General features: G+C 45.1%; 1 protein-coding gene across 1 annotated transcript in view; it reads right to left on the reverse strand.

Annotated features, from left to right (window-relative positions):
• Positions 1-4788: 4788 nt before the first annotated feature.
• The window catches only part of CHP1 (calcineurin like EF-hand protein 1), a 46106-nt gene continuing 24799 nt past the window's right edge, over positions 4789-26095 (reverse strand). The window contains exons 3-7 of the mRNA XM_068251664.1: positions 16234-16314; positions 10631-10758; positions 10487-10548; positions 9491-9613; positions 4789-5383 (exon numbers count right to left, since the gene is read on the reverse strand). Of these exons, the coding sequence (XP_068107765.1) occupies positions 5330-5383; positions 9491-9613; positions 10487-10548; positions 10631-10758; positions 16234-16314 (448 nt within the window). The 3' untranslated portion in view covers positions 4789-5329. The remainder of the gene's footprint in view (positions 5384-9490; positions 9614-10486; positions 10549-10630; positions 10759-16233; positions 16315-26095) is intronic.

The following is a 26095-nucleotide window of genomic DNA, read 5'->3' on the forward strand; positions in this document are numbered from 1 at the left end:
ATAGGTTAAAGAAAAGTATGTGCAAAGGAGAAAATCGTATGCTTCACTTTCACCATTAACTGGTACTGTAAGCTGCAAATTAGTAACTGTACCACAGGTGGCCACTAGGTAGACGAAGCAAAATTTTCAAGTTTGGTCTTGCAGCGAATTTGCCACAATCTCGCTTAAGATAGCCATACATCTAGTGATAATGGGCAGATTCGACCAAGAGACAAATCTCTCTCTAATCGAATTGGATTAGAGAGATCTGTTCGCAGGTCGATTCCCAATCAATTTCATGTTGAAATCGATCCGGAATTGGCCTTGTGACGCCGCATCCGACCGCCTTGCCCCTATCACCCTAATGTTAAGTGTCCCCCTCCTGTGCAAGTTATACCTTACCTGTCCTACGCCTGTCCCCGCTGGCTCTGGGCGCACTCTGTTCTTCATACACGGGTGCCACACGCGTATGTAGAGCAGAGTGTGCCTGGAGCTAGCAGGGACACTTAACATTGGGGAGGGTGGGGGGGGAACAGCGGCGGAGGTTTCATAGCGTTCTTCGATCATCCCAAAATTGCATGCCGTTACCGCCATGCACCCGATCGATTGAGTCAGTCCAACATCTTGCAACATGCGCAATTGACCTATGCAACCAATTTCATCCTGAAATTGGTCGCATTGTTGGTCAGGCATACATTTGGCAGCACTGTTTTCATCCAATTCAATTATAATACTCAAATCATATGGTCGATCAGCCGCCAAGTTGCCTGTTGTATGGCTACCTTTATTGATATCCTCACAAACGTGACAGCCAAATTTGTCAGGTGGCCACATTAGATGAGAAGGTGGACTTATGAGGATATTTCATATAAACAATAGTTATGCCTTATTGATTTCAATTGATTTTACCTTTAATATCAATTGAAATACATGATTTGTACATTGCTTATTCTTGACTTTAGTTTAGGGAAAGTGATTTTTGCAAGATTCTTGCAGACCTATGGGAAGAACTTGCCAGTGACAATTTAGCGAATTCCTAATAGCCACTAGAGGTGGCTTTATAAGTGTGGATGTCTGAATTTACGTTTGGGTGGATTCAAGCAAGAATTAGAAAGTTTGCATACTCAAGCTGTGAAGTGAAAATTTGTTTTCCATTTCTGTGCCCTAATATTTAATTATGCACATAGTTATGTGATCACTCAATATGCACATATTATTAAGATGCAGCATGGTTTTCACACATTTTGTACAACATCAGGATTTCAGGACAGGCGAGATATCTCAGCATGCCCAGTGGCTGCTCCAGCTTTAAAAATGTTTGGGGGTGGGGGCACGTGGCTAGCTAGTGGGGCCCATTGGGTGATCAAATTTGATGTTTGTATGAGGAGCTTTAGATCTTTTTTGCCTAACTCAGGTGATAACATTAAAGAGACACTGAAGCGAAAAAAAATATGATATAGTGAATTGGTTGTGTACTATGAATAATTACTAGAAGATTAGCAGCAAAGAAAATATTCTCATACTTTTATTTTCAGGTATATAGTGTTTTTTCTAACATCGCATCATTCTATAATATGTGCAGATTACACAACACTCAGCATTCAAAATGAGTCTTTCAGAGCAGTCTGAAGTAATGACCTCTCCTCTAGCAGAGGAAAAGTAAATAGTCCAGGAACAGTTGAGATAATAAAAGTCAGATAACAGCCCTCTCCACAACTAACTTAGTCGGAGAGCTTAATGGCTTGTTTACATAGAGATAACAACTGGAGTTTCTCAACTCTTCCTGTACTGGAAACAATTACACTGATGTATCTGATCTTAATGTTTTAATTCTTAGCTGTGCTACACGTACAAATCATAATATCATTTTTTTTTCGCTTCAGTGTCTCTTTAAGGCTTATTTGTTATGCGATGATAGGAACCAAATGTAAACATCACAAACATAACTCAGAGGCTTTTGAGCAGAACAGATTGTCCAAATGATGGTGCTAGTTTGCTGGCATGCTTTAATCCTTACTTGTTGGCAAGCTGCTTCTGTATGGAAAGTTCAGAGAAATCATTCCAGCCCCCAGCATGTGCTTCGCGACTCTACAAGCAAGGGAAGGGGAGTAAAGGCAGGAGAGGAGAGAATCACTGTGTGTAATTCCTTATCTTAGTAGCTAAGCATTGCTAGAGACTAAAGCCTGTATTATACAGACAGGAAGTTTTGAATCAGGATTAATACCCGATTCAAAACTTCCTGCCTGTAAAATACAAGCTCTAGATTAATAACTAATCTAAAAGAAAAACAATAAGCCTTCAGATTGTAAGCCTTCTTCAGACTATATTCCTGCTGACTGACAATGTTAGAACATACAATCCAGAGGTAGAGGGATTTTTTTTTGCAAATATTATCCATATACATTAGCTACAAGGGATCTTGCAAGGATTGTGGGTTATTTATGCCAAATAGATAAGACCCTTGGTTTACTTAAAAGCAGAACTCAAGAGCTTCTAAAAATAGAGAGTTTCACTTACAGCCGCCCTGTCCCGCGCCGATCCTCCGTCCTCCCGCCACCAGCTACTTTCGGTTTAACCAACGGGCCACTGTGCCTTGCAGACAGGAACGCGGAAAAAGGATATGCTTGGCGGGGCTGCACAGGCGCAGTGGACCCTCGCCTTACAAGTCGAGTAACGAAACTAGCTGGCGGCGGGGAACGGAGTATCATTGAGGGTCTATGGCTAGAAGTATTAGAGACAGGATCAGGAGGACTGCCAGGCAACTGGTATTATTTAAAAGGAAATAAATATGGCAACCACCATATCCATCTCACCTCGGGTTCCCTTTGACGCCTGCATAGACTCAGATTGACATTGAGAGTTATTTTTGCAGACCCTAACCTTTTCATTGTACGCTGCTGGAGCCTGGAAACCGTTAACCAGGCAGGGAGGCACAGCGATTCCTGGGGGTGTATTGCCCTGGCGTGCCCCGGGATAGCACCCCCATGATTATGCCATCTGCATTTGGGAGGCTTGCTGTCTGCAGAGCAGTGTGTCTTGGCTTCAATAAAACACTGTTAACAGCAAAAACTGTAAGGTTAGACATTGATAAGAAGGGACAAGAAAATGGTTAATAGACAAAACAGCAGTAGGTAGACAGATGAAAAGAATGCCGAAACCTGTGCGGAACAATCTGACCACAATGACATGCGGCTCTGTAGAGGCACATTGGAATACAGGAACCGGATAATGGGCCATAGGTTGGACAAGCCTGTACTAAGCAATTTGCCTCTTCTGTGCACCTCAATAAATGGGCCCCAGTGTACCCTGCTGACAAGCTCAACTGGTTTTCTTGGCAAGGACTACCTGAACAAAAGAAAATCCTTTCCTCCATTTCCTTATTGAAGAAAGCTGTGGAAAGGTCTGACAACCCTGCCATGCTAGATTTGCCTCTGTGGATTTTATTGTTACTAGTTTGTGCTGTATTATTCTCCCAATGTCATCATTGCTTAGCAAACCTACAAATTGTGCAAACTGCTTGTGGTTTCTCACCCATGAGGTAAAAGGCAGACAAAGAATTTAGTCAGAATCAGTAGCTCCCACATTTTTGTCATGGGATGGTCACTCTGAAGTGACACTGAAGTAAACTTGAGCAATGTAAGCAGAGCATGTGATAATAAAGTACACAACTATAGATTATTTTCGGGATATTCTTTGTTTCAATACAATTTGTGTTCCAAAGCTATCCCCAGTAGTACTAGTGTTGCAGAGTGTCAGGGGTACATAGATTATTTAGATTTGCGAGTGAACTTTATTTAAAGGAAAGAGATATGGAGCCTGCCATTTTTATTTATTTTAAAGCGATACCAGTTGCCTGGCAACTAATACTTTTAGCCATAGACCATGAACGAGCATGCAGATCATAGGTTTCTGACATAAATCTGACTAGATGAGCTGCATGCTAGTTTGGATGTGTAATTGGGAATCTCTTATATTTTAGGTGCGATTTGAGACTACTATAAGATTTTGCAGAAGATGCACCTAGGTATATTGGCTTAAAAAAAAAAAAAAGTTTGTTTATAGTGCAGGGGTATCTTATGGATCTACCACCCCCTCCTCTCCAAACTGTCTCTACACTCATGAGTTAGTGGAGCTACACTCCACTAACTCATGCTGCCCTTACCAGTTACACTGCACTGTACTACATACTACACTAACTTCTGCTGTGCTCCCTGCTAAGCTACAATATACTACACTATACCCCCTGCTGCCCTCCCAACCAAGCTACACTGAACTAACATTTCGACTCTTACGCATCCAGCGCTCCTCTCCCCCTCGCTCTAGGCCTGCTTCACTACGCGCTCTTCTCCTGCAGCCTCTTCCGATGTACGCCGCTGTTAGAGTAGCTGGACCAATACAGAAGTACGGTGGCCATGCGGAACCAAGGACCTGGAGCCGTATAGTGGCAGGCTGCTGCAGTGGAAGATCCCGGAGGAGAAGATGAACGTGTGGCAAAGCAGGACAGGACTGCGGCGCTGGATGCGGTGCTTCCCAGCGGCGCTGCACATTTTATGGTATATTCAGTATAAAATGCGCACTCACTTTCCCCCCAGTTTCGGGGAAGGAGTACATGTTATATTCTGAAAAATACGTTTTTCTTAATGATCTTGTATTTGTTTACTGGAAAGTAAAGTCATTTCCATGGATAGATTTTGTACCGGAGAAGAAACCACAAAGCTGTTTTAATTAATTTTATTCTAAGTTGTGCTTTTGCTGTTTTCATATATACACATCTTTAACTTTCAATGTTTATACAGCTGGCTACACAAGTTTACTTCAGAGTCACTTTAATTTACATAAAACTAGAGATTAGCAATCCTCACTACAAAAAATGCTTCCAATTTCATATTTAATCCCTTACAAATCTTTCCATCTTTAATCACTTTTTACTTAGATGCGCTGACATTTATTGAAGAAAAACAGATCACATTAAAGCAAACGATATGACATACAAATAGTAAAAACAGTTTGCTATTCCAAACCGAGACACACATTCACAGACATGGCACCAGCATTGTCCATCATTACAATCTGCAATGATCTGATTGGGCGAGAGAGGTGATGCTGTATCATAGGTCAGACATGGGTAACTGAGAAACAGATACAATTTGACTTTCATTTAGTATGGAACAAGTTATCAGATGGGACATAAATATATCTACATGTTAAACGGCAGTACTGTGGTAAAGTGAATCTTTGCTCAATCCAATTAGCGTTTCCAGAAGGCCACTTTTGAGTACGAAGCGAACAGACTGGTCTGTGGGTCAGAACGAGATCATTAGAGCTGTATTTTTCATTAAAATCACATTGGTCAGTGAAGGAACCGGATGCTCATTTTCTGTTCAACGTCTACTTTCTCCAGAACCTGAAAGAAAGCCATAATATGCTGTAATCATGCATTATTCAGATTGACATAATTCGCCCACACACACATATCTACAGGGCCGGGTCAAGGTTTTCCAGCACTAGAGGCTATCTGCAAAGTGCGTCCCCTACAGTATAAGTACCAGGTCGTAGACGAGATGAAGGCCCTCTGTTACGATAAGGTACCAGACAATTTGAGTGGCACAGAGAGACGGGCCATGAGATGGCTCCAGCAACGTCGAGACCTGGTGGTCAAGCAGGCGGACAAGGGGGGAAACGTTGTGATAATGTCGGGAGGGGCCTACACGAGGGAGGCCTACAGGCAGCTGGAAAATGGTAACCAATATGAGCGCCTGGATCACAATCCCACCGCGAAGTACCAGGCGACTCTCCGTACTTTGCTAAGACGGGGAGTCGAGTTGGGGTACATGCCGCAGAGGTTGGCCACGGATTTGTTACCCGTGTCCCCCCGGTATCCAGTGTGGTACCACCTTCCCAAACTGCACAAGTCTATGGCGAACCCTCCGGGTAGACCCATAGTGTCGGGGTGCGGGTCCCTAACGGAGCGACTTTCCCGCTTCTTGGACCATTTGCTATGTCCCCTCCTCAGGGGGGTTCCCAGCTATCTGGCGGATACGCTAGATGCCATCAACATTGTTGAGGGAGTGGTATGGCAACCGGGGTACAGGCTCGCTACAATTGATGTGGAGAGCCTGTACAGCCGTATACCCCACGAGGAGGGTATCAAGGCAGTACGTCGCTACCTGGATAGGACCAACAAGGACACAGGGTATAAGGACTACCTGTGTGAATGCCTCAGGTATGTCCTGACGCATAACGCGTTTATGTTCGATGGAAGGTGGTACCACCAGACTTCCGGGGCGGCCATGGGGACCTCTGTGGCATGTACCTACGCCGGGCTCTTCTTGGGAGCCTGGGAAGAGGACTACGTGATGGGTTCCTCGAACCCTTTTCGTGGGAGGCTCAAAGTGTGGTCGCGTTATGTGGACGACGTGCTGGTCGTGTGGCAGGGAACAGCCGAGGAGTTCAGTGAGTTCATGGAGTATCTAAATGTGAACAGGATTAATATGCGGTTCACGTCTGAAATTAACGACAGAGAGGTTTGTTTCCTGGACATTCTGGTCAGACCAGATGGGGCCAAGTTGATTTGTGAAGGCTATAGGAAACCCACAGCCGTGAACGCATTGCTGCACAGGGGCAGCTACCATCCTGAGCACGTGAAGTCCTCCCTGCCATACGGCCAGTACCTGCGCCTCAGACGCAACAACACCAACCAGGAGGCATTTGAGATTCAGGCGGGTGAACTTACGGCACGCCTGCGGGCGAGGAATTATCAAGAGGCAGAGTTGGAGGCAGCCAGGGAGAGGGCTGGGGGAAGGGAAAGATCCACTCTTCTGGTCAGACAGCCAAAGCCTGCCAGAGGGGGCTTTGCTGTCTATACCTTCGACTATACTCCCATGGCCAGGAAACTTTCACAGGTGGTGAAGAGGAATTGGTCACTCATTACCAGGGACCCTGCCCTACAAAAAATATTTCCTGATCCCCCACTTTAGGGGATATTCTGACACGTAGTGAATATCGTTCTACCACACCCAGCAATTGGCTGACCAGGGGACGCCCCAAGGGAAATCATAGATGTGGCAGATGTAAATACTGCCCGCAGATGTTAGAGGGTACCAACCTTAGATTAGGGGGCGTCCAGTGGGAGGTAAAAGCATTCATCACATGTCAGACAAAGTTTGTCTCCTATGTCATATTTTGCCCCTGCCACTTCTTCTACATAGGCAAAACAACCAGGCCATTGAAGGAAAGGGTGGGGGAGCATTTTAAATCTATTAAGTCAGGAAAGGGGTGCCCACGCCTGATTGAACACATCAGGGAGTCGCATGGAGGCAAAGCCAAATGCTTGAAATTCGCGGGACTCCTGCATGTTGCTAACTCAAGAAGAGGAGGCAACAGGGATCAGGAACTGACCCGACGCGAATCACGCCTGATTTTGCGTACAGAGGCGATGGGGCCTGTTGGCCTCAATGACAGATTGGAGCTGTCATGCTTCCTTGACCCGTAGTATCGACACGTCCCCTGACTCTATATGGTTGGCGTGGAAGGAGGGGCGAAATTTTCTCCCCCCACCCCTGGCCAATTTTTAGAACCATATTAAAATTTTAAAAAACATCCCCCCCCCCCCCCTCCGGCCTGGCTCCCTCATACATACCTTTGTCCACAAGTTCTCCCTGCCGGCACCAACACAGGCAGAAGAGGTTCTGGCCAATTTTTAGGTCCACCCCAAAAAATACCCCCTCCCGGCCTGGTTCCCTCACACATACCTTTGTCTACATGTTATTCCTGTTGACACCAATACAGGCGGAAGAGGTCCTGCCTGGTAGCTGCTGGCCCCCCTCCTTGCCTCTTTCCTCCCCCTGCATTTTCCTCTGGGGATAGCCGTGCTCGGCAGATACGTGACAGGATCGGGGGGTTTTGCCCCACAGCAGGACATGAGTCCTGGGGGTGGGGTACTATGGAGTTGGGGCACCTTCAGGGGCTGACTGTGGACGGGCAGTTGCTGTTGGTCTGTAGGTGGCAATGAGGACCAAGTTGGTCCCAGAGATGGGTGGTGGTCATACCCCCGTCCGTTACCCTGGGGGGGGACAGGTGGGTGCTCCATGAGAGGCAAGTGCAGCCCTATGTTGCTTCCCTCCCCCCCATCAGGATAGTTCCCATGTACAGATGTACTGTTACGGACCCGCAGCGCCTGCGTGGCCTGGAGGTGTCCCGCCCCTGGAGGTGCGAATAGGGTTCTCCTTTGGCCCCCACCTCCTCCCCCCGTTCCCTGGCCGTAGCGATATTGTCCCCGGGTTAGTATCGGGGGGCCCCTGAGTTAAATTGAACATGGAGGTGTTTACGCATCCCAACAACAGGTAGCAAGGGGCCTAGTACCTTCTTCCCCTCTTTTGCACTCCAATGGGAATCCCAGAAAATGCAAATGTATCATGGAGATGCCCAGTTGAACAGGGCCAGATACAGTGGAGGTGCGGTAAAGAGTCATGTGGGGCATATGTTCAGGGACTGGGCTCTGCCTCTCACACTTTCTCCCAACCTCAAGTGATTTTTAGCAGGGCAAGAGGGTGATTTTAGATTTATAGTCTAATAAAGTTTTCTTTTTATAATGTAAATGGAAAAGCAGGTAGGGATTCAAGGCACAGTGCTGACAGTCATGTGATGTGGTATGCACAGCCAAGGCACAACGAACGCACCAATGTTATAAGATGTGTAATTTTATGTATTAGATTGGTTTATATATAGGTCACGCAATGTTTAATGAGCACTATCACGGGATGTTTGTACAAAGTATGCACGCCACTTCCATTCGCCAAGTTATGGCGATCTGATGCACTTAATCACGCGTGCCCGATTGGCATGGCAACCATAGATGCAGGAGACGTCACAGGCCGGACTCCTCCCACTCACTCCTCTGCACAATCACTCCCAGCACACAGGGACCAATGGAGTGCGTGGTGGGCGGGGCTTCCGAGTAACATCACGGAAGCCCGTACACGCCGCCATTTGCCCAAGGACAACTGCACGTGAGCAAGCGCTATACCGGCGCGAAACGGCTGTCGCGCAGTCCTATCTTCCCCTGGTCACCCTCCCGCACCCGTCCATGGCACAGGTTTGATGTACCCATGAATATGTTTTAAAACATGAAGCTGTGATGTACATGTGCCAATCCATTTGCTGATTTTTCAACACTGGAAGAATAAATGTGTTTTAGGAAGCGGTGCACGGACTGCTCTTGATGTACTGTTTCCAATAAGTAGTAAGTGTGCCCTCAGTATTGGCTCCCTCCCAAGTACAACAGCCAGATGTGCTCCCATACAGTATTAGGCACCCCCCTCCCCAGTATGATAGTCAGATGTGCCCCCTCCCTTCTCCCAGTATAATAGCCAGGTGTGCTCTCCCTCCTACCTCCCCAGAAAAGTAGTCAGCTTTATTCATGCCCATTCTCTTATGAATGGGATTTAACAGTTGAAAGGCCAGTTGCACCCATATATGCCCTTACATTTGTGTTACTGTAAAAGACACAAACCTTTACAAACTCTGTAAAAGAAATAGCACAGTCTCCATCTTGATCTGCCTCTTGAATTGTACGGTCAGCAATGCTTCCAAGTTGCTCATCAGAAATGTTCACTCCCACCATCATTCGAAGGACCTACAAAAAACAAAGTTCATTGATCTTCAGGAGAGGTATTCAGTCTCTGACCCCGAAATAAAGTGAAAAGAATTTATATGGCTAGAAAAGTCAAAATTGAAAATCTTGGATCTGAGCAGAATAACTTGTCCAAGCTGCTGACCAGGAGAAAAATCGGTGAGCAATGGGTTTCATGCTCATGGAGTTGGAGGGTTAATGTTTTGGAAGGGTTTTACAAGCAGAGAATGCTGGTGACTTTCACTGTGTGAAGGTAACACTGTATTGAGAAGGATTGGTTAGTCCTGAATATAGCTTCACCATACATCTACAGCTGGAATACACCTAAAAAAGGTACCAACTTTACCTTGCAATAAGAAAACTCCAAAACATACTTTCAAGCTGTGTAAAAAGGGTATCTAAAAGGAATAGTCCCCTGGAGTCTTATCTAACACAGAATGGACTGGCCATCACCTGACCTGAATTTGAGAGACTATGGATCACAAGGTCAGACAGAAAATGTCCAACCATGTCCAGGAGGAAGGAAAGGAGGGTAAAAACATTACAGGAAGCATTGCAAAGTATTTCAGTTGTTCAAATGTGTTAAAAAAACAGTGTAAGTAAAGCAGGTTAACTTGTTTGGTTTTATACAAATACAATTGCTTAGGTTATGGATGAGATATAACCTGTTCTCACAGTATTACAAACACAATATAGTTTCATAATATTTTAGAAAATGGTTTCTGAGAGTCCAGTAAAATCAGTAGCCAATTCACAAACTAGTAATGGTTTACTAGGTCATCTGCAGCCAAACCAGGTCTCTGGCATTTGGAGTGAACGAGGACAACGTGAAGTCACGTGAGCACAATGCAGTGTTACATCACAGACACGACTCACCTGCAAAAGCTCCTCCCTGGATATTTTGTCATCTTTGTCCAGGTCATATAATCTGAATGCAACTGTAATAAGATAAAACATAACGTTTAGCTTTCTGTACATTACTTGTATTGTAGTACAAATGGTGATGAAGGTTCATCTTACATAAGAGCTTGTTGCTTCTGCTGTTCAAGGGCTCTGGGCCGTTCACATCTTTGGTCTTTTCATTATCTTCTATTGGTCTAAAATGAGCCAGTGTCCTCATAAAGCCACGGAAATTAACTTGGTCCTCTCTGAAGGGAAACAATTAAAAGATGCTATTAACATTCTGTGGAGAAAAAAAAATTATCAGATGTTGTGAAAGGAAATCTATTGAACCTATAAAATTTTCCACGGACCCACCAATTTAAATATGGGGGGGGGGGGGGGGAGGAGAAGGAAGGGGGGGGGGGGAAGGGGTAGATTAGGGAACACTTGCATTACTTAGTGCAAACCTAGCAGCTGCGGTGGTGAGCACAATACATATAGCAAGACTTCAATATCCAGCACGGGCGGGGATTGTCTGATGCAGCACGTGTGTGCTTGCCGGTCAAGCAATCGGCCAAAAATTGCCTTTTGGTGTAGGTAGGCTACAACATTGGCCTCAATTCACTAAGTAGTTTAGTCTACAGATGGTTTTTAGTCTACTGATGATTTGGTGTAATGTTTTTAGACCAGTTTTTAGTCCTGGTCTAACATTCAGCAATTACACAATTCACAAAGGCAAATAAGGAGCAACCACACCCACTTTTTCTGACAGATATTAGACCAGCTGATTTCTGTTGGGAAAGTAATTCTGTGAGGTATTTTAGATGTGAGGATGGAACCTTTTGAATTAATTATGCAGGAGTTTAATTGTATGCAGAGGAGAGCTCATCAGAGGAGAAGGATGTCAGTCATAGCTACTCGATTGTGAATTGCAGCTTTTGATCATTTCCCCTGCTTTACCCACCTAATTATCAAATGGTTTAGACCAGGTCTGAAAACCGGTCTAATACATTTGGTAATAGTGAATTCCCCTTTGATGCAACTGACCAAACCAGCAGTAGACTAATCTAAACTGCTTAGTGAATTGAGGCCATTAAGTTTCATTACCGTCTTTTTAAAGAGAACCTGTAACGTTCCCTTGGCGGGTACTCACCTCGGGAGGGGGGAAGCCTCAGGGTCCCAATTAGGCTTCCCACTACCCTGTAGCTGCAGGAAATCCAGCGCACACTCCCCCGAAGTGTCCCGGAATCCTACCTCGACAAGCGCCGATTTACCTTTCCTGGCTCCAGTGGGGGTGCGGTGCGGCTCTCCGCACAGAGATAGGCAAAAATAGCCGGTCTCCGTCGGGTTCCGCTCTACTGCACAGGAGACTTGCGCCTGCGCAGTAGAGCTCGCCGACAGCAATAGGATATTTCCGCCTATCTCCAAGCGGAGAGCCGATACTGCGACTGCACTGGAGCCGGGAAGGTAAATATTTACATCCCCGCTGTTTGGGGAGCTCTATCTCCGCTGCCGTGGGACCGAGGACGACGGGAGAAGCCTCAATGGGATCCGGAGGCTTCCCCCACCAGAGGTGAGTACCCCCCAGGGGAGGTTTTTTTCATTACAGGTTTTCTTTAACAGGAGGAGATTTTGTGCATTGTTGGGAAGGTGATAGAGCTGCCCTAAATATTTCAAAATGTCCTCTCATTACACTCAAATCTTGTCATGATGTTGCTGTATACTCAACTTACACTCACTGATAAGAAATTCCAACTATAAAACACTTTCCTAGCAGAAAATGGCTTCTGAGAGCAAGAAAGAGGTAAAAAAGGGGAATTTCTTATCATTGAGGGTCACACTGTAGTCACTTCCTGTCTGAGTCAGGACTGAGTTAGCCACTTACATACCTGATATTTAACTCTTTCAGGCAGAGAAAGAAAAAAAAGGAACACAGCATAGTTATCTGTGTGCTAGGCACTGTACATACACATGTCTATCTCATAATGTCACATTTCAGTTGGGGTATCCTTTAACCCCCTTGGCGGTATGAAAAATACCGCCAGGGGGCAGCGCAGCATTTTTTTTTTTGATTTTTTTTTTTTTTAAATCATGTAGCGAGCCCAGGGCTCGCTACATGATAGCCGCTGCTCAGCGGCATCCCCCCCAGCCCCGCCGATCACCTCCGGCGATAGGCGATCAGGAAATCCCGTTCAAAGAACGGGATTTCCTGGAGGGCTTCCCCCGTCGCCATGGCGACGGGGCGGGATGACGTCACAGACGTTGGGACGTCATTGGGAGACCCGATCCACCCCTTGTCGCTGCCTGGCACTGATTGGCCAGGCAGCGCAGGGGTCTGGGGGGGTGCCGCGCACCGCACCGGATAGCGGCGATCGGGCGCGCGGCGGCGGTGATCGGGGTGCTGGCGCAGCTAGCAAAGTGCTAGCTGCGTCCAGCTAAAAAAAAAAAATTATGAAAATCGGCCCAGCAGGGCCTGAGCAGCACCCTCCGGCGGCTTACCCCGTGTCACACACGGGGTTACCGCTAAGTAGGTTAAAGAGAACCCGAGGTGTGTTTAAAGAATGTTATCTGCATACAGAGGCTGGATCTGCCTATACAGCCCAGCCTCTGTTGCTATCCCACACCCCACTAAGGTCCCCCTGCACTCTGCAATCCCTCATAAATCACAGCCGTGCTGTGAAGCTGTGTTTACATCTGTAGTGTCAGTCTCAGCTGCTCCCCCGTCTCCTGCATAGCTCCGGTCCCTGCCCCCATCCCTTCCCTCCAATCAGCAGGGAGGGAAGGGATGCAGGCGGGGACTGGAGATCTGCAGGAGGCGTGGAGAGCATCAGACTGACACTATAGAGATAAACACAGCCAGCTCTGACAAGCTGTTTGTCAGCAGCGTGGCTGTGATTTATGGAGGGATTGCAGAGTGCAGGGGGAGCTTAGGGGGGTTTGGGATAGCAACAGAGGCTGGGCTGTATAGGCAGATCCAGCCTCTGTATGCAGATAATATTCTTCAAACCCACCTCGGGTTCTCTTTAAGGAATGAAGAGATAAGATAACTCTCTCACTGTTTGGTGGCAAGTTTTCTCTTGCCTTATCTCCTACATGAGGCCATTGTATGGTAAGCAGATATTATTAACCTCCTTGCCGGTTATCCCGAGCTCAGCTCGGGGTAACCTGCGCAGGAGGATATCTCAGGCCCCGCTGGGCCGATTTGCATATTTTTTTTTTTTGTTACAAGCAGCTAGCACTTTGCTAGCTGCTTGTAACTTCCGATCGCCGCCGATCCGCCGCAATCCGCCGCGCCGAGTCGCTCCCCCCCGCCCCAGAGCCCTGCGCTGCCTGGCCAATCAGTGCCAGGCAGCGTTGAGGGGCGGATCGGGATTCCCTATGACGTCCCGACGTCCATGACGTCGGTGACGTCATCCCGCCCCGTCGCCATGGCGACCGGGGAAGCCCTGCAGGAAATCCCGTTCTCAACGGGATTCCCTGCATACTCTGATCGCCGAAGGCGATCGGAGTGGGTGGGGGGATGCCGCCGCTTAGCGGCTATCATGTAGCGAGCCCTTGGCTCGCTACATGATTTAAAAAAAAATAAAAATTAAAAAAAATGTGCGGCGCTGCCTCCTTGCCGGATTTTTTAGACCGGCAAGGAGGTTAAAGTAGGTGACCGACCTTAAAAAAAAAACAAAAAACAAAACAAAAACCTGTACCAACCTAATATACCAACACAATGCATTTATTAAAGATAACCTAAAGTAAAAAAAAAAAAAAAAGAAAAAAAAAGGAGGCCGCAATAGAAGCATAGGGGGCGATATACAGGCTGGGAACGCGAAGAATCACTCGCGTTCCCATGCCTGTCGGCCGGTGACGGCGAAACCGGAAGTCGTCACCGACGGGTCCAGAAGCATCGGAGCGGAGCTGCGAGGGCACCGATAGTCTGCAGGGGGCTGAAGGAAGCCCCAGGTGAGTTAATCTCATTTTTTTGGTTGCCTTTAGGTTCACTAAGCCTGGGTTAAACATTTCAACACAGCCCAGTTTGGCATACCATTTAATAAACGTAGTTCCCTACTCTTTACTACACAGTTATCATTCTTGCATCTGTCACAAAGTAATGTAATGTAATCTTTGTAAGAATTTCCATCAGCATATAATATGGAAGCGCTGGCAAAAACCATTTCAATGAATGCATCATGTTAAATTCATTCATAAAACGCTTTCCTCCACTTACAGTCACACTTAATTGGCCAGTGATTTCTTTGCACCCTATCCTATTGTGCTCTTCATGCTGCTGGAAAGCGATGCTTCCAGACTTGCACGTTAGCTTAGACTTGCAGAAAGCAGGTCTAAAGACACTAATGAACGTCTTCGCCGCTGCAACTGGACTCTCCTCTAATAAGCAGACTCCCAGAGCTCCCAGTTCTGCAGCAGTGCTGAACTAAGCCCCCCCCCTCCCCCCCGGCAGCTGACCCACCCCGGTCCCTGCAACTTTCCTTGCAGCGCCTCTTATTATCCGCCACAACTCCCGTGGCTGTAAATGATTGTGAGCCCCAACAAAGTATCTCTAAATCTCCCACCACAACTCCCCTTCGGTCGATGGTCTAGACCAATGAGAATCCTCTCTGTGATCACAATGAGGTGGTAACTTCATTCGCATGATGAGGTAACTTCGCCTTCCGTTACTAATTCAATTGCCTTTTCCCGACTGAGGTGTGCTTGGGAGGGGGTTGGCTGATTACATTTAATTACCTGGGGCTTCTTCCAGCCCCTAGCAGTCCATCAGATCCCTCGCTGCAGTCCCGCTGCCCTGCAGAGTGCCGCTGTACCCTCTGAAAAATGTGGTCACAACAGCATTCTGCACTTCTACAGCTCAAAATGAGCGCAATCGAAAGAGGCGCGCAGATGTGCCTGTGCATGCGAAGTAGCCCACAACTATAGCTATGATCAGGGATCTTCCTGAGGGGACAGCGGCACGCTGAAATTCAGCGGAACAACAGTGAGGGACCTGGAGAAAAAAAAAATAAGCAGGTGGCTACTTGATCAGTGGGGCTGAGCGGATCAAGTAGCCTCAAAAACCGCCGCTCCTGTGGGCTGCAATGGTCCACTTTCACTTGCGTGACTTCTGGGTCACAATGCTGGAATGAGAGACTGTCTCTCAGCAGCTTGCAGGGAAGCGGCAGGAGGTGCCACCAGGGAGAGAGAGATGCCCAATGGCAGTTCAGGAAACCCTGCAGGAACGCCCCTGCTGGGAATCCCTCTCCCCTGTGTTTACCTCCGACATCCAACATAGTGACAAATGTTGTTCCTAATCTCGGCATGTTCTCTGCCTCATGACATGCCTCTGTGTCCCATCTACCCCCCATGGAACAGCCTCGGGTTCTCTAAGTTTTATTCAGGGTTTGGTAGCTGTAGTGTGTGGCACTGCCAGCCAGAATATTTATTCTCATTACAGAAGTTGGTAAAGGACATTATTTGCACCTAATAATGCTTCTAACAGATTACCTAGACTTGGTGAAAGTCTGTGTTGGGAAAGTGCAATTATTATGAAATGAAGAGCCTCCTCTAATGAACTTTGAACAGATAAACAGTAAATGGAACAATCTTTCATATAATCAATTGTAGAGGGCTGGCCTTGCTACATCTCCACATTCCTCAACACTATAAATAATCTGAGTGTCATCATCCAGCTTCCCCAAGGCACAGAGCAGAAGAAAATGCAATACAGACAGTGCTCACTGCTCAGCGTGTCTTACCCTTCAGGGAAAAAAGCATTGATAATTCGGTCTCCCAAGGGGTTGATTGCCAATTCTGGTATCCGCTGAAAATCTTCTCGGCTGTTAAAAGAGAAAGAAAAAGTCAGTGATTTAAAAATGATTCCATGCAGAAAAATGCACAAGTTAATTATATCCGCTGGATATAGTTAAATGCACTGTACATTCTATATCAAATTTTAGCATTCCAGACATTAGCAACAACGTTAAACTACACTTGACCTGAGGCAAAGCTACCTAAGGTAAGATTCTGGACGGCAGGGATTGAAAGCTACGCCCTTGTTTGTGTCTTGTTATTCCTGCAATATTTCAACCACTTGCCATGCGGTCTCATTGCCTTCGCTGCAGACCGATCACTTTACTGTCACACTAACAGCAGAGCTCCATATCTTGTTTAGGAACCAAAAAGTCTCTGGTCCTTGAGGGCCTAGAGACATGTCATCCTAAATGGTTGAGCACAGAAGTATGTTCATGCAGGATTCACATAGCTCTGTGCATTGTCTGTACTCTCTTCATTCACCTGGTCACACCTTGAAAAATTTGAAAAAGTTGACTTCAGCCGAAAGTCCAGCAAGAAGATTCAGGCTTGCCTCAATGTTCCCTATCCATTACCTCCTCTTCCCCACCCCATTCAGTCATGACACCCCTTAAAGGATACCCCAACTGAAATGTGACATAATGAGATAGACATGTGTATGTACAGTGCCTAGTACACAAATAACTATGCGGTGTTCCTTTTTTTTTCCTTTCTCTGCCTGAAAGAGTTAAAAAGAAGGTATGCAAGTGGCTGACTCAGTCCTGACTCAGACAGGAAGTGACTACAGTGTGACCCTCACTGATAAGAAATTCCCCCTTTTTTTATCTCTTTCTTGCTTTGAGAAGCCATTTTCTGCTAGGAAAGTGTTTTGTAGTTGTAATTTCTTATCAGTGAGGGTCACACTGTAGTCACTTCCTGTCTGAGTCAGGACTGAGTCAGCCACTTGCATACCTTCTTTTTAACTCTTTCAGGCAGAGAAAGAAAAAAAAGGAACACCGCATAGTTATTTGTGTACTAGGCACTGTACATACACATGTCTATCTCAATATGTCACATTTCAGTTGGGGTATCCTTTAATGAGTAACTGTCAGGCTGCAAAAGATAATTTAAACCTCTATTCTCCTGTGTTAAACAGTTTAGAAGGAAGCCAAAAAGGCAATACTGAAGTTCAAAATCTCTCTTACTTTGATGTTTGCTGAACAGCAAGGCTCTGTATTCCCAAGTTCCTAAGGAGGCCGGCAGGACGCATAACAGATACTGCAAAGCATTCTGGGGCTGCTTCTTCTCCCCAGTGCACTCCCTTGGTCCTCCCCTTCATTTCCCTATCCCGCCCTAAGGCTGCTTTCACAGTGGGAAGTTACAGGCTCATGTTACAGCAGCTTTTGACAGCAGCCTAACTCACAGCACATGTTCCGTTAGAGTATACTGCCTGAGTCCGCTATTGTTCCTAGCCACATGGCTAATTAATATTCACTGCACAGTAGTGTTGTCCGGATCATGAACCATTAGGATCTTTGAGCCTGATCTTTTTTGTGAGTCTAATCATCAGGAAGCAAGGTAAGGGAGGATATTACATCACAATTGGCTTCATACAAGACAAACAAACATGGAACCTGCCATGAGCATCATTCTCTGTAATTACTATATAAAAATTCTGTAAAATCCAAATGTGGACAGTGACATGCATATGTAATGCAAGTACAGCCAATATTTAACTACTGATGTGTTTTTTTTTCTCTGAGACCCTATACCTAACAGCTCCTCTTTAAAGAGACACCAAAGCGAAAAAAAATGATATAATGAATTGGTTGTGTAGTACGGATAACTACTAGAAGATTAGTAGCAAAGAAAATATTCTCATATTTTTATTTTAAGTTATATAGTGTTTTTTTTATAACATTGCATCATTCTCTAATATTTGCAGTTTACACACTACTCAGCATTCTAAATGATTTTACAGAGCAGGCTAGTGAACTATTGACCTGTCCTCTGGAGAGAAAAAGAAGATACAGCCACTGACAGTTGAGATAACAAGCTTCAGAAGACAGAGCTCTCTGTGACCTTGAAAGTTGTGAAGCTCAGTGGCTCTTTTGCATAGATAACAACTGGAGTTTCTTAACTTTCCCTGTACTGGAAACAATATTAGATTTAGGTCTCCGCTCCTTATGTTTTATTTCTTAGCTGTAGTACACATACTGTACAGATCCGCAATTTTTTTTTCCGCTTCAGTGTCTCTTTAACCTCCCCCTCCCCAAAGAAGGTTGTGACAGATAATCTCACCCCCTTTAAAAGTAAGACAACAGAGTAATCAGAGGTCGCATGATAAAGTTACTGGGTAGAGTTTCATTCAGTCATTGTCAGCTTTGCAGAGACTAAACATTGTTAACCACAGCCACTAAAAGCATATTGATTGTCACAAGAGGTGCTAGGACACTTGACAGGAGTACCAGAAAACCAAGGCAGCGCGCCATGGCTACCCAGAATTGGTGATGCCTCAGGCCATCACCAAATGTACTTCCTGTTCAATCCCACACATTTTGAGAAGTGGTGTAATAAGGTAAATAAACTAGTAAAGAATATTAAATCAGGATCAGAAGAGAAAGCTTGACTTTATGTACCAAGGTAAGGATTAGCGCTATATAAACTTGGTGATTAATGACTGATGACTGTGTGGAACACGATACAAAAACATTTAAAAAGTATTACCTTACAAAGCCGTGTATCAAGCTGAGTAAAAAGGCAAAACAGAAAAAAGTGCCTTAGTAGACAGGAGGACATAATGTAATTAATAACGGCTAAGCTGGTATGTTGCCTACAGTGGCTTGGTCTGGTCAGCACCATTGCTAAACACATTGTGGGGATTTTGGACTGAATTTCCACTGGAACCTAATATAGTTTGTATGCCTAACAAATGTTCATGCAGGTTTCAATGATTTGCTGGGCAGCTATCAGTGTTTCTTCTTATTTTTAAAGCGGACCTGAACTCTTGCAGGGGACAGAAGGAAAGCAGAGAAATGCAACCTGAAATTTAGAGAGAATTTAGCCAAGTCTAAGGCCTGGTGCACACCAAAAACCGCTAGCAGATCCGCAAAATGCTATCAGATTTTGAAAAGCTTTTTCTTATTTTTCTATGGCGTTTTGCTAGAGTTTTGCTGATTGCTGAAGCGGATTTCAATATAGTACATTTCATATATTGTTACAGTAAAGCTGTTACTGAACAGCTTCTGTAACAAAAACGCCGGCAAAACCGCTCTGAACAGGCGTTTTTTTCAGAGCGGTTTGCGTTTTTCCTATACTTAACATTGAGGCAGAAACGCATCCGAAATCCAAAAAATGCCTCACCCCGGCATTTTTCGTTTCTGCAAAACGCCTCCCGCTCTGGTGTGCACCACCCCATTGAGATACATTGACCAAGCAGATCCGCAGCCACAAGCGGCTGCAGAAACGCTGAAAACGCCGCTCGGTGTGCACCAGCCCTAATTCCCACTGATCTGTGACTAATAACTGTAATTTGACCTCTCAGCTGTGCCAGCTGGCTGTCTCAGCAGAGGAGCTAATTTGTAAACATAGGACGTTAACCCTACTAACTTTCTACTTCCATGAAAGCAGGAAATACAAATCCTGCAATAAAATTTGCAGTGGGCATCAGCTGTAACAAAAATGTTTTATTTAAAGGTTATCATGCTGTTGCTTATGTTTTAGAGCAGAGAGGAAGTAGTGAATTCAGGGCCACCTTAAAAAAGCTGTATTCAGAGCTATACATACATTTTAAATTCATGCATTAGTTGCAGCATCTAAATGAATGTAATATGAATATCCACTTTATTGCAGTGGTTTGCTCAGGTTCAGCCTTCAGAGGCCAGAGACTGGTGGTTTTCAAGCCTTTTCTGAGTTTTTGAACAGACAGCTTATTCTGTGTTACTTTGTAAATTGCTTTTAGGGCACTGGCCTGGTATGCGAGATCACATTTTCATAATTTCAATAAAATATGTATGATCTCCAATTCTAGCCATATGATTACCATTTTATTTTTGGGCCCTTTTAAAACAGGGGAGTTATTCTAGTTTTTGGGAGGGTGGAGTTGGATAGTTTGTAGCTTATTTACTTACGCTGTTCCACCTACACTGCAAAGTGTATAGGAATTGCTGACATCATTGCGTTCCAGTGGTTCTGGAGGTGTGGTTAGCTTACAGGGACAATAAAGGATGATTTTCATATTCGGCAATGATGCATTGTGGGAGACATCATATGCTCACTCCAATCTGAATAATCAGAAATACATTCTGTTTTAACCAATTCCCGACCGCCTAACGCGGAATGGCGGCGGGACAGTGTCTCTCTCCTTCCACCGAGATGCATGTATGCGTCACCTCGCGAGGAACGAGATCTGAAGTGGGTTTGCACAGTGGGCCCCACTGATCAGCCTGCCAGCCAATCATGATCAGCGCTGGCAGGTTGTTTGTTTTTTAGTAAATATTTATATATCACTGACATCTTACGCAGCACTGTACAGAGTGTAGAGTTGTCATTTAACTGTCCCTCGGAAGGGCTCACAATCTAATCCCTACCATAGGCATATGTCTGTGTATGTATCGTGTAGTGTATGTACTAGGGCCAATTTAAGGGAAGCCAATTAACTTATCTGTCTGGTTTTTGTTTTGTGGTTTATTTTTTTTTTGTTTTTACTCCAAAAAAATTGAAGCCGATTTGTCAGAGAAAACGTCCTGCAGCCAATAGAAATCCAGCTGAAAAGGTGAAATCCCTCCCACAGTGTAGGCCTACTTAAAATCCGGCCTACTGATGCAAAGCCTTGTGGGTAATTACATCACATAGCTCATTCCTGATATTAAAGGATGGATATCTCCGCACTCCAAGGGAATAAAAACTAAAAAAAAACCTCTAGCTCTGCGGGCCAGTAGTAAACATGATCGCTCCCATTCTGTGTGAAGAAATCCAGCTGAAAAGTTTTAGTTTAAAATGGAGTGGAAGGAAATGAAAATATTCCAACATAATTCTGATAATTCTGATATAAACACAAGGATATGACACAGATCAGATTTCTAATGCTGTCTGCATTCCATCTGGGGAGGGGGGTTCCTCCTCACTTCCTGTCCCTGTGACACCAATAGAAGGAAATTAGGTGAAATCTGTTCACTGGGAAGCGAAAAGGGACAACAGTAGAATTCTGGCAGGTGTTGCACTTTAATATTTACTGTATAAAAAGTATCCTGCGTTAACAGTATTAAAACTGCTTAAGCGCCATTGACAAAAAAAAATAAAAAAATAATAACGTTGAATAATCTCTTTAGCCGATGAGGTCTGTCCCAACAGATTTGCTATGTCACTAAGTATTGTTTCGCAACTTGGTTACACAGTTTAGATTGTGCATGCCTAGCAGAGCAAAGTGCAGCTGTATGCTACATTTCAGACTTAATAGTTTAATAAAAAGGCCAGTGAGATAAGCCAGATCAGAAGGGCGAGGCAGGAATGGTAATCAAATAATCTCAGTTGACAGAAACTGATTATTACAAACTGTTCCAGCAACATAATACAATCACAAGATAAGCATGGTTACAAGGAAATTCAAATTCATTTATTTTCCAAATCAAAGTTCTTAATGCTAGGCATACACAGTCAGAGATACTTATCAATCGAGCCGCTGATGGCTCGATTGATAATATCCGATGTGTCCGATCACCGCGGCGAATCGATTCTGCTCTTGAATGGGAATCGATCTGCGCGGACGAGCGGTGACGCGCTGGCTCGATTCCGGCGCACAATTACACCGTGTATGCCTAGCATATGGTGGCCACACATACCATATAATTTTTATAATACAGTCAGGTCCATAAATATTGGAACATCGACACAATTCTAACATTTTGGCTCTATCCACAACCACAATGGATTGGAAATGAAACGAACACTGTGTGCTTTAAAGAGACTCTGAAGCGAGTCTAAATTCACTTTACCATGCAGTCATGTTAACAACTATAACCCCTGCTAAAACGCCACTATCCCGCAGCAAAACGAGAAGTTAATACCCCACAAATCCCCCCCTCTGCAAAATCCACAACTTTCTTGGTTGTGGATTTTGCTGCTCATGGAGGCAGAGCTTGAGCTGCAGCTCTGCCTCCATACGCGTCAATCGCCGCACAGATCTCCGCCTCTCCCCCATCCCACTCTGTGAACGAAGATTGAGAGGGGCGGGGTGAGGCGGCGATCAGCCGGGATTGACGCGCTAAGAGGCAGAGGTACAGCCATAAGCTCTGCCTCATTCAGGAAGCGCTCCCGGAGTTAGGAGAGGGGATTTGGGGGTATAAACACCACATTTTGCCGCAGGATAGCAGTGGTTTAGCAGGGATTATGTCTACATTAAAAAAGTGAATTTAGACTCACTTCAGAGTCTCTTTAACTGCAGACTGTCAGCTTTAATTTGAGTATTTACATCCAAATCAGGTGAATGGTGTGGGAATTACAAACAGCTTGCATATGTGTCTCCGACCTGTTAAGGGACCAAAAGTAATGGGACAGAATGATAATCATAAATTAAACTTTAATAATTTCTTGCAAATCCTTTGCAGTCAATTACAGCCTGAAGTCTGGAATGCATAGACATCACCAGGCGCTAGGTTTCATCTATGGGCAATCCAATGTATCATCACATCAATTGTTTTGGGGGCCACGCAGGGTCCCCCTTTATCAAGGCATGTGGTGATAAAGGCCTTGATAAAGGGGGATCCTGCGTGGCCCCCAAAACAATTGTTGGCTAATATCCTTTGTGGAAACACACGGCTCAATAAAGAGCGTGATTGATTGAAAAAAATTGGTGTGCTGATGCATTGGATTGCCGATTACGTTGGAGACATTGCCTATGTCACAGTATAAAGCACCCAAGCATCTTTTTTGATGGAGTGCCTAACCACGATCAATGACTTGCAGGTTTCATCTATGGTGATGCTCTGCCAGGTCTCTACTGCTACTGTCTTCAATTCCTGCTTGTTCTTGGAGCATTTTCCCTTTAGTTTTGTCTTCAGCAAGTGAAATGCATGCGCAATTGGATTCAGGTCAGGCAATTGACTTGGCCATTGCAGAACATTCCACTTCTTTTCCTTAAAAATCTCATTGGTTGCATTTGCAGTATGCTTTGGGTCATTGTCCATCTGCACTGTGAAGCGCCATCCAATGAGTTTTGAAGCATTTAGCTGAATAGGAGCATGTAATATTTCCCAAAACTCTTCTGAATTCATCCTGCTGCTTTTGAGCCACCGGAAAGATATTACGGTACTTGCCGGTGGCTCAAAAGGCATTTTATTGATAGGGTCTGAAAGTCTCACCTATGAGAAAAAGTGAATTGCATATGGGCCCTGAGCTGCATGGTCTATGGCAAAAAGTGCTGAAAGCAGAGGATCAGAAGGACAGCCGGGCCATTTGCATTGTTTAAAAGGAAACAACATGTCAGCCTCAAAATCACTCTCAATTCAGGTTTGTTTTATGTCCGAGTTATCTAATGTCCAAGAAACCATAGTAAAATAAGGGCAGTTTCCATCACCATCAGCCACGATTCCCTCAGTTCAGTTATTAAAGAACACATTGAGAGTTTTTCAGCACATTTAGGGGTCTACAGATTTTTCCCATAAAATGTGTTTTCTGTACCCTTTCAGGCTTAGTTCACACTACAAATCACAAAAAGCAAGCACTTTTTTGAAGGTATGTGAGATTTTTCAGCATTTCTTCATGTATAAACACTCAGAAAATGCTGCATGCAGCACAACTGCGATTTTATACAAATTGCAAAGCTATGGTGAGAACAGCGCCATTGCATTACATTGTAAGGCTCCCTGCACACTGCAAATCCGTTTTCCGATTCCGTTTCCGATTTTCCTTGAATACATTCAACAGAAAAACGGATCAAAAAACGCAGCATGCAGTTAAGATTAAAAATCTGAATCGGAATCGGATGTAAAAACAGATTAAAAATCTGAATCTGAATCTGATTTGCTTGCAGTGTGCAAGAGGCCTAACATTGCTTTGCTGATTGCCGGGCAGTGATCAGCAAAGCACTGAAAGTCTCAGAAAAAGGGCTGCAGTGTGAACCAACCCTTACTAGCCAAAGAGCACACACAAAAAAAAAAAAAAAAAAAAGAAGTTTAATTACACACTATTTTTTGGACTATAATGCTGGGAACACATGGGTCAATTCTAGCGCTCGATTCTTCGCCCGATCGTTTTGCCCGCACGATTATCTTCAGCTCGTTTTTCTTATCTTTTTTTCAATTCACTTCAATGAGAAAAATCGAGCGGCAAACGATCGAACGGTGATTGGACATGTCAGAGATTAACTATTTTATCAGCTCAGAATCGAGCAGTGTATTCCCAGCATAAGACTCACTTTTTCTCCTCCCAAAGTGGGGAAAAAGTCACTGCGTCTTATAGTCCAAATGCAGGAAGATTCCCGACTTGTGAACGCCTGCCAATACGAACCTCCAACCCATCCACAATGTCAGGGACTCCCTGTACTGTGCCTATGCAGAGAAGGACACAGAGGGACAAACTGAGGATACAGGGGGGGCACAAAGAGGCATAGAGGAAGATACAAGAGGGGTACAAAGGGTCATATGGGAGGACAGGCAGACACATGGGGGACAGAGCAGGACACAGAGACACAAGAGATACAAGGGGGCAAGAGGTACAAAGGGGGCATATCCGTGCCCTCTGTGTCGTTCTGCCGGGTCCCCGCGAGCCGGCTCCCAACCCCACAGCCCGGGCTCTCCTGCCTCCACTAAAATGGCCGCGGCTGCGCAGTCCGCATATGCGCGAGTGCGGCTGCGCAGCTCTAGGGCCTCCCCCCCAATCCACGCTACAAAATATTATATAGGATTTCTCTCCCCATAGCAGGGACGTGAGCTCTGCATGCGACACAACAATCAACTGGCAAAAGCTAAGAAAAGCACAATGACTTCCAGGCAGCAGACAACACAGGTCTCCCAGCAAGACTATTGGCTCACTGAATCACATATTTACTTTGGAACACAAATCCTTTGAGCGTTTTACCGCCACATGGAAAAACAAATTTAAGTTAAACCACACAAAGCTTCTTGGTTCCACAATCACTATAAACGAATGACTAATTTCAACTAATAATCCTTCTCATAAGAGGCCTTGCCAATTCATTATTACTCTGCTTTGGCATAAAATCAATATTTGCAACTAAATGCATAACAATACAAAAAAGAGACCATATTATAGCAGGTCTATACTATAATTAAAAATTATACCGGTCCTTCTGTGGCATTTTTTTTTAAAGACTCCTTTGACTCTCAGATGTGCGGCAAATGTGTTTTCACACATTCCTATTCGCATGAGAATTTTGTGAACCCTGCCTAAGGGTTTGGGGTGTAGATGTAAAAGTGAGTACCTAGAGGAAGCCAACACAAACATACAGAATAAATACAGCTAGTGTGAAAGAGTCAAGCAAAGGCCTCTAGCGCCACAGGTAAGTGTGATAATCAATTAGTCACAGTTTTGCATATTCGCAATCCTAATCAGGCTTTATTTAAAGTGCGTACACAACTCTTGACTTTATATCGTCCGTTGGGGACCAGGACCCGGTCCCCTGTGGCAACATCACTGGCCGGCTGTAGAGACGTGTCTATGCAGGGGGGGGGGGGGGGGGGGGGGATGGAGCGACATGCGTGACATCACAAGGCGGGCAGGGGAGCGGCGCAGAGAATGATCGGCCACGGCAGGGGTGAGAATGTGTGTGTGTGTGTGTGTGTGTGTGTGTGTGTGTGTGTGTGTGTGTGT

The sequence above is a fragment of the Hyperolius riggenbachi genome, chromosome 9 (genome assembly GCF_040937935.1).
Source record: "Hyperolius riggenbachi isolate aHypRig1 chromosome 9, aHypRig1.pri, whole genome shotgun sequence".
Taxonomy (NCBI): Eukaryota; Metazoa; Chordata; class Amphibia; order Anura; family Hyperoliidae; genus Hyperolius; species Hyperolius riggenbachi.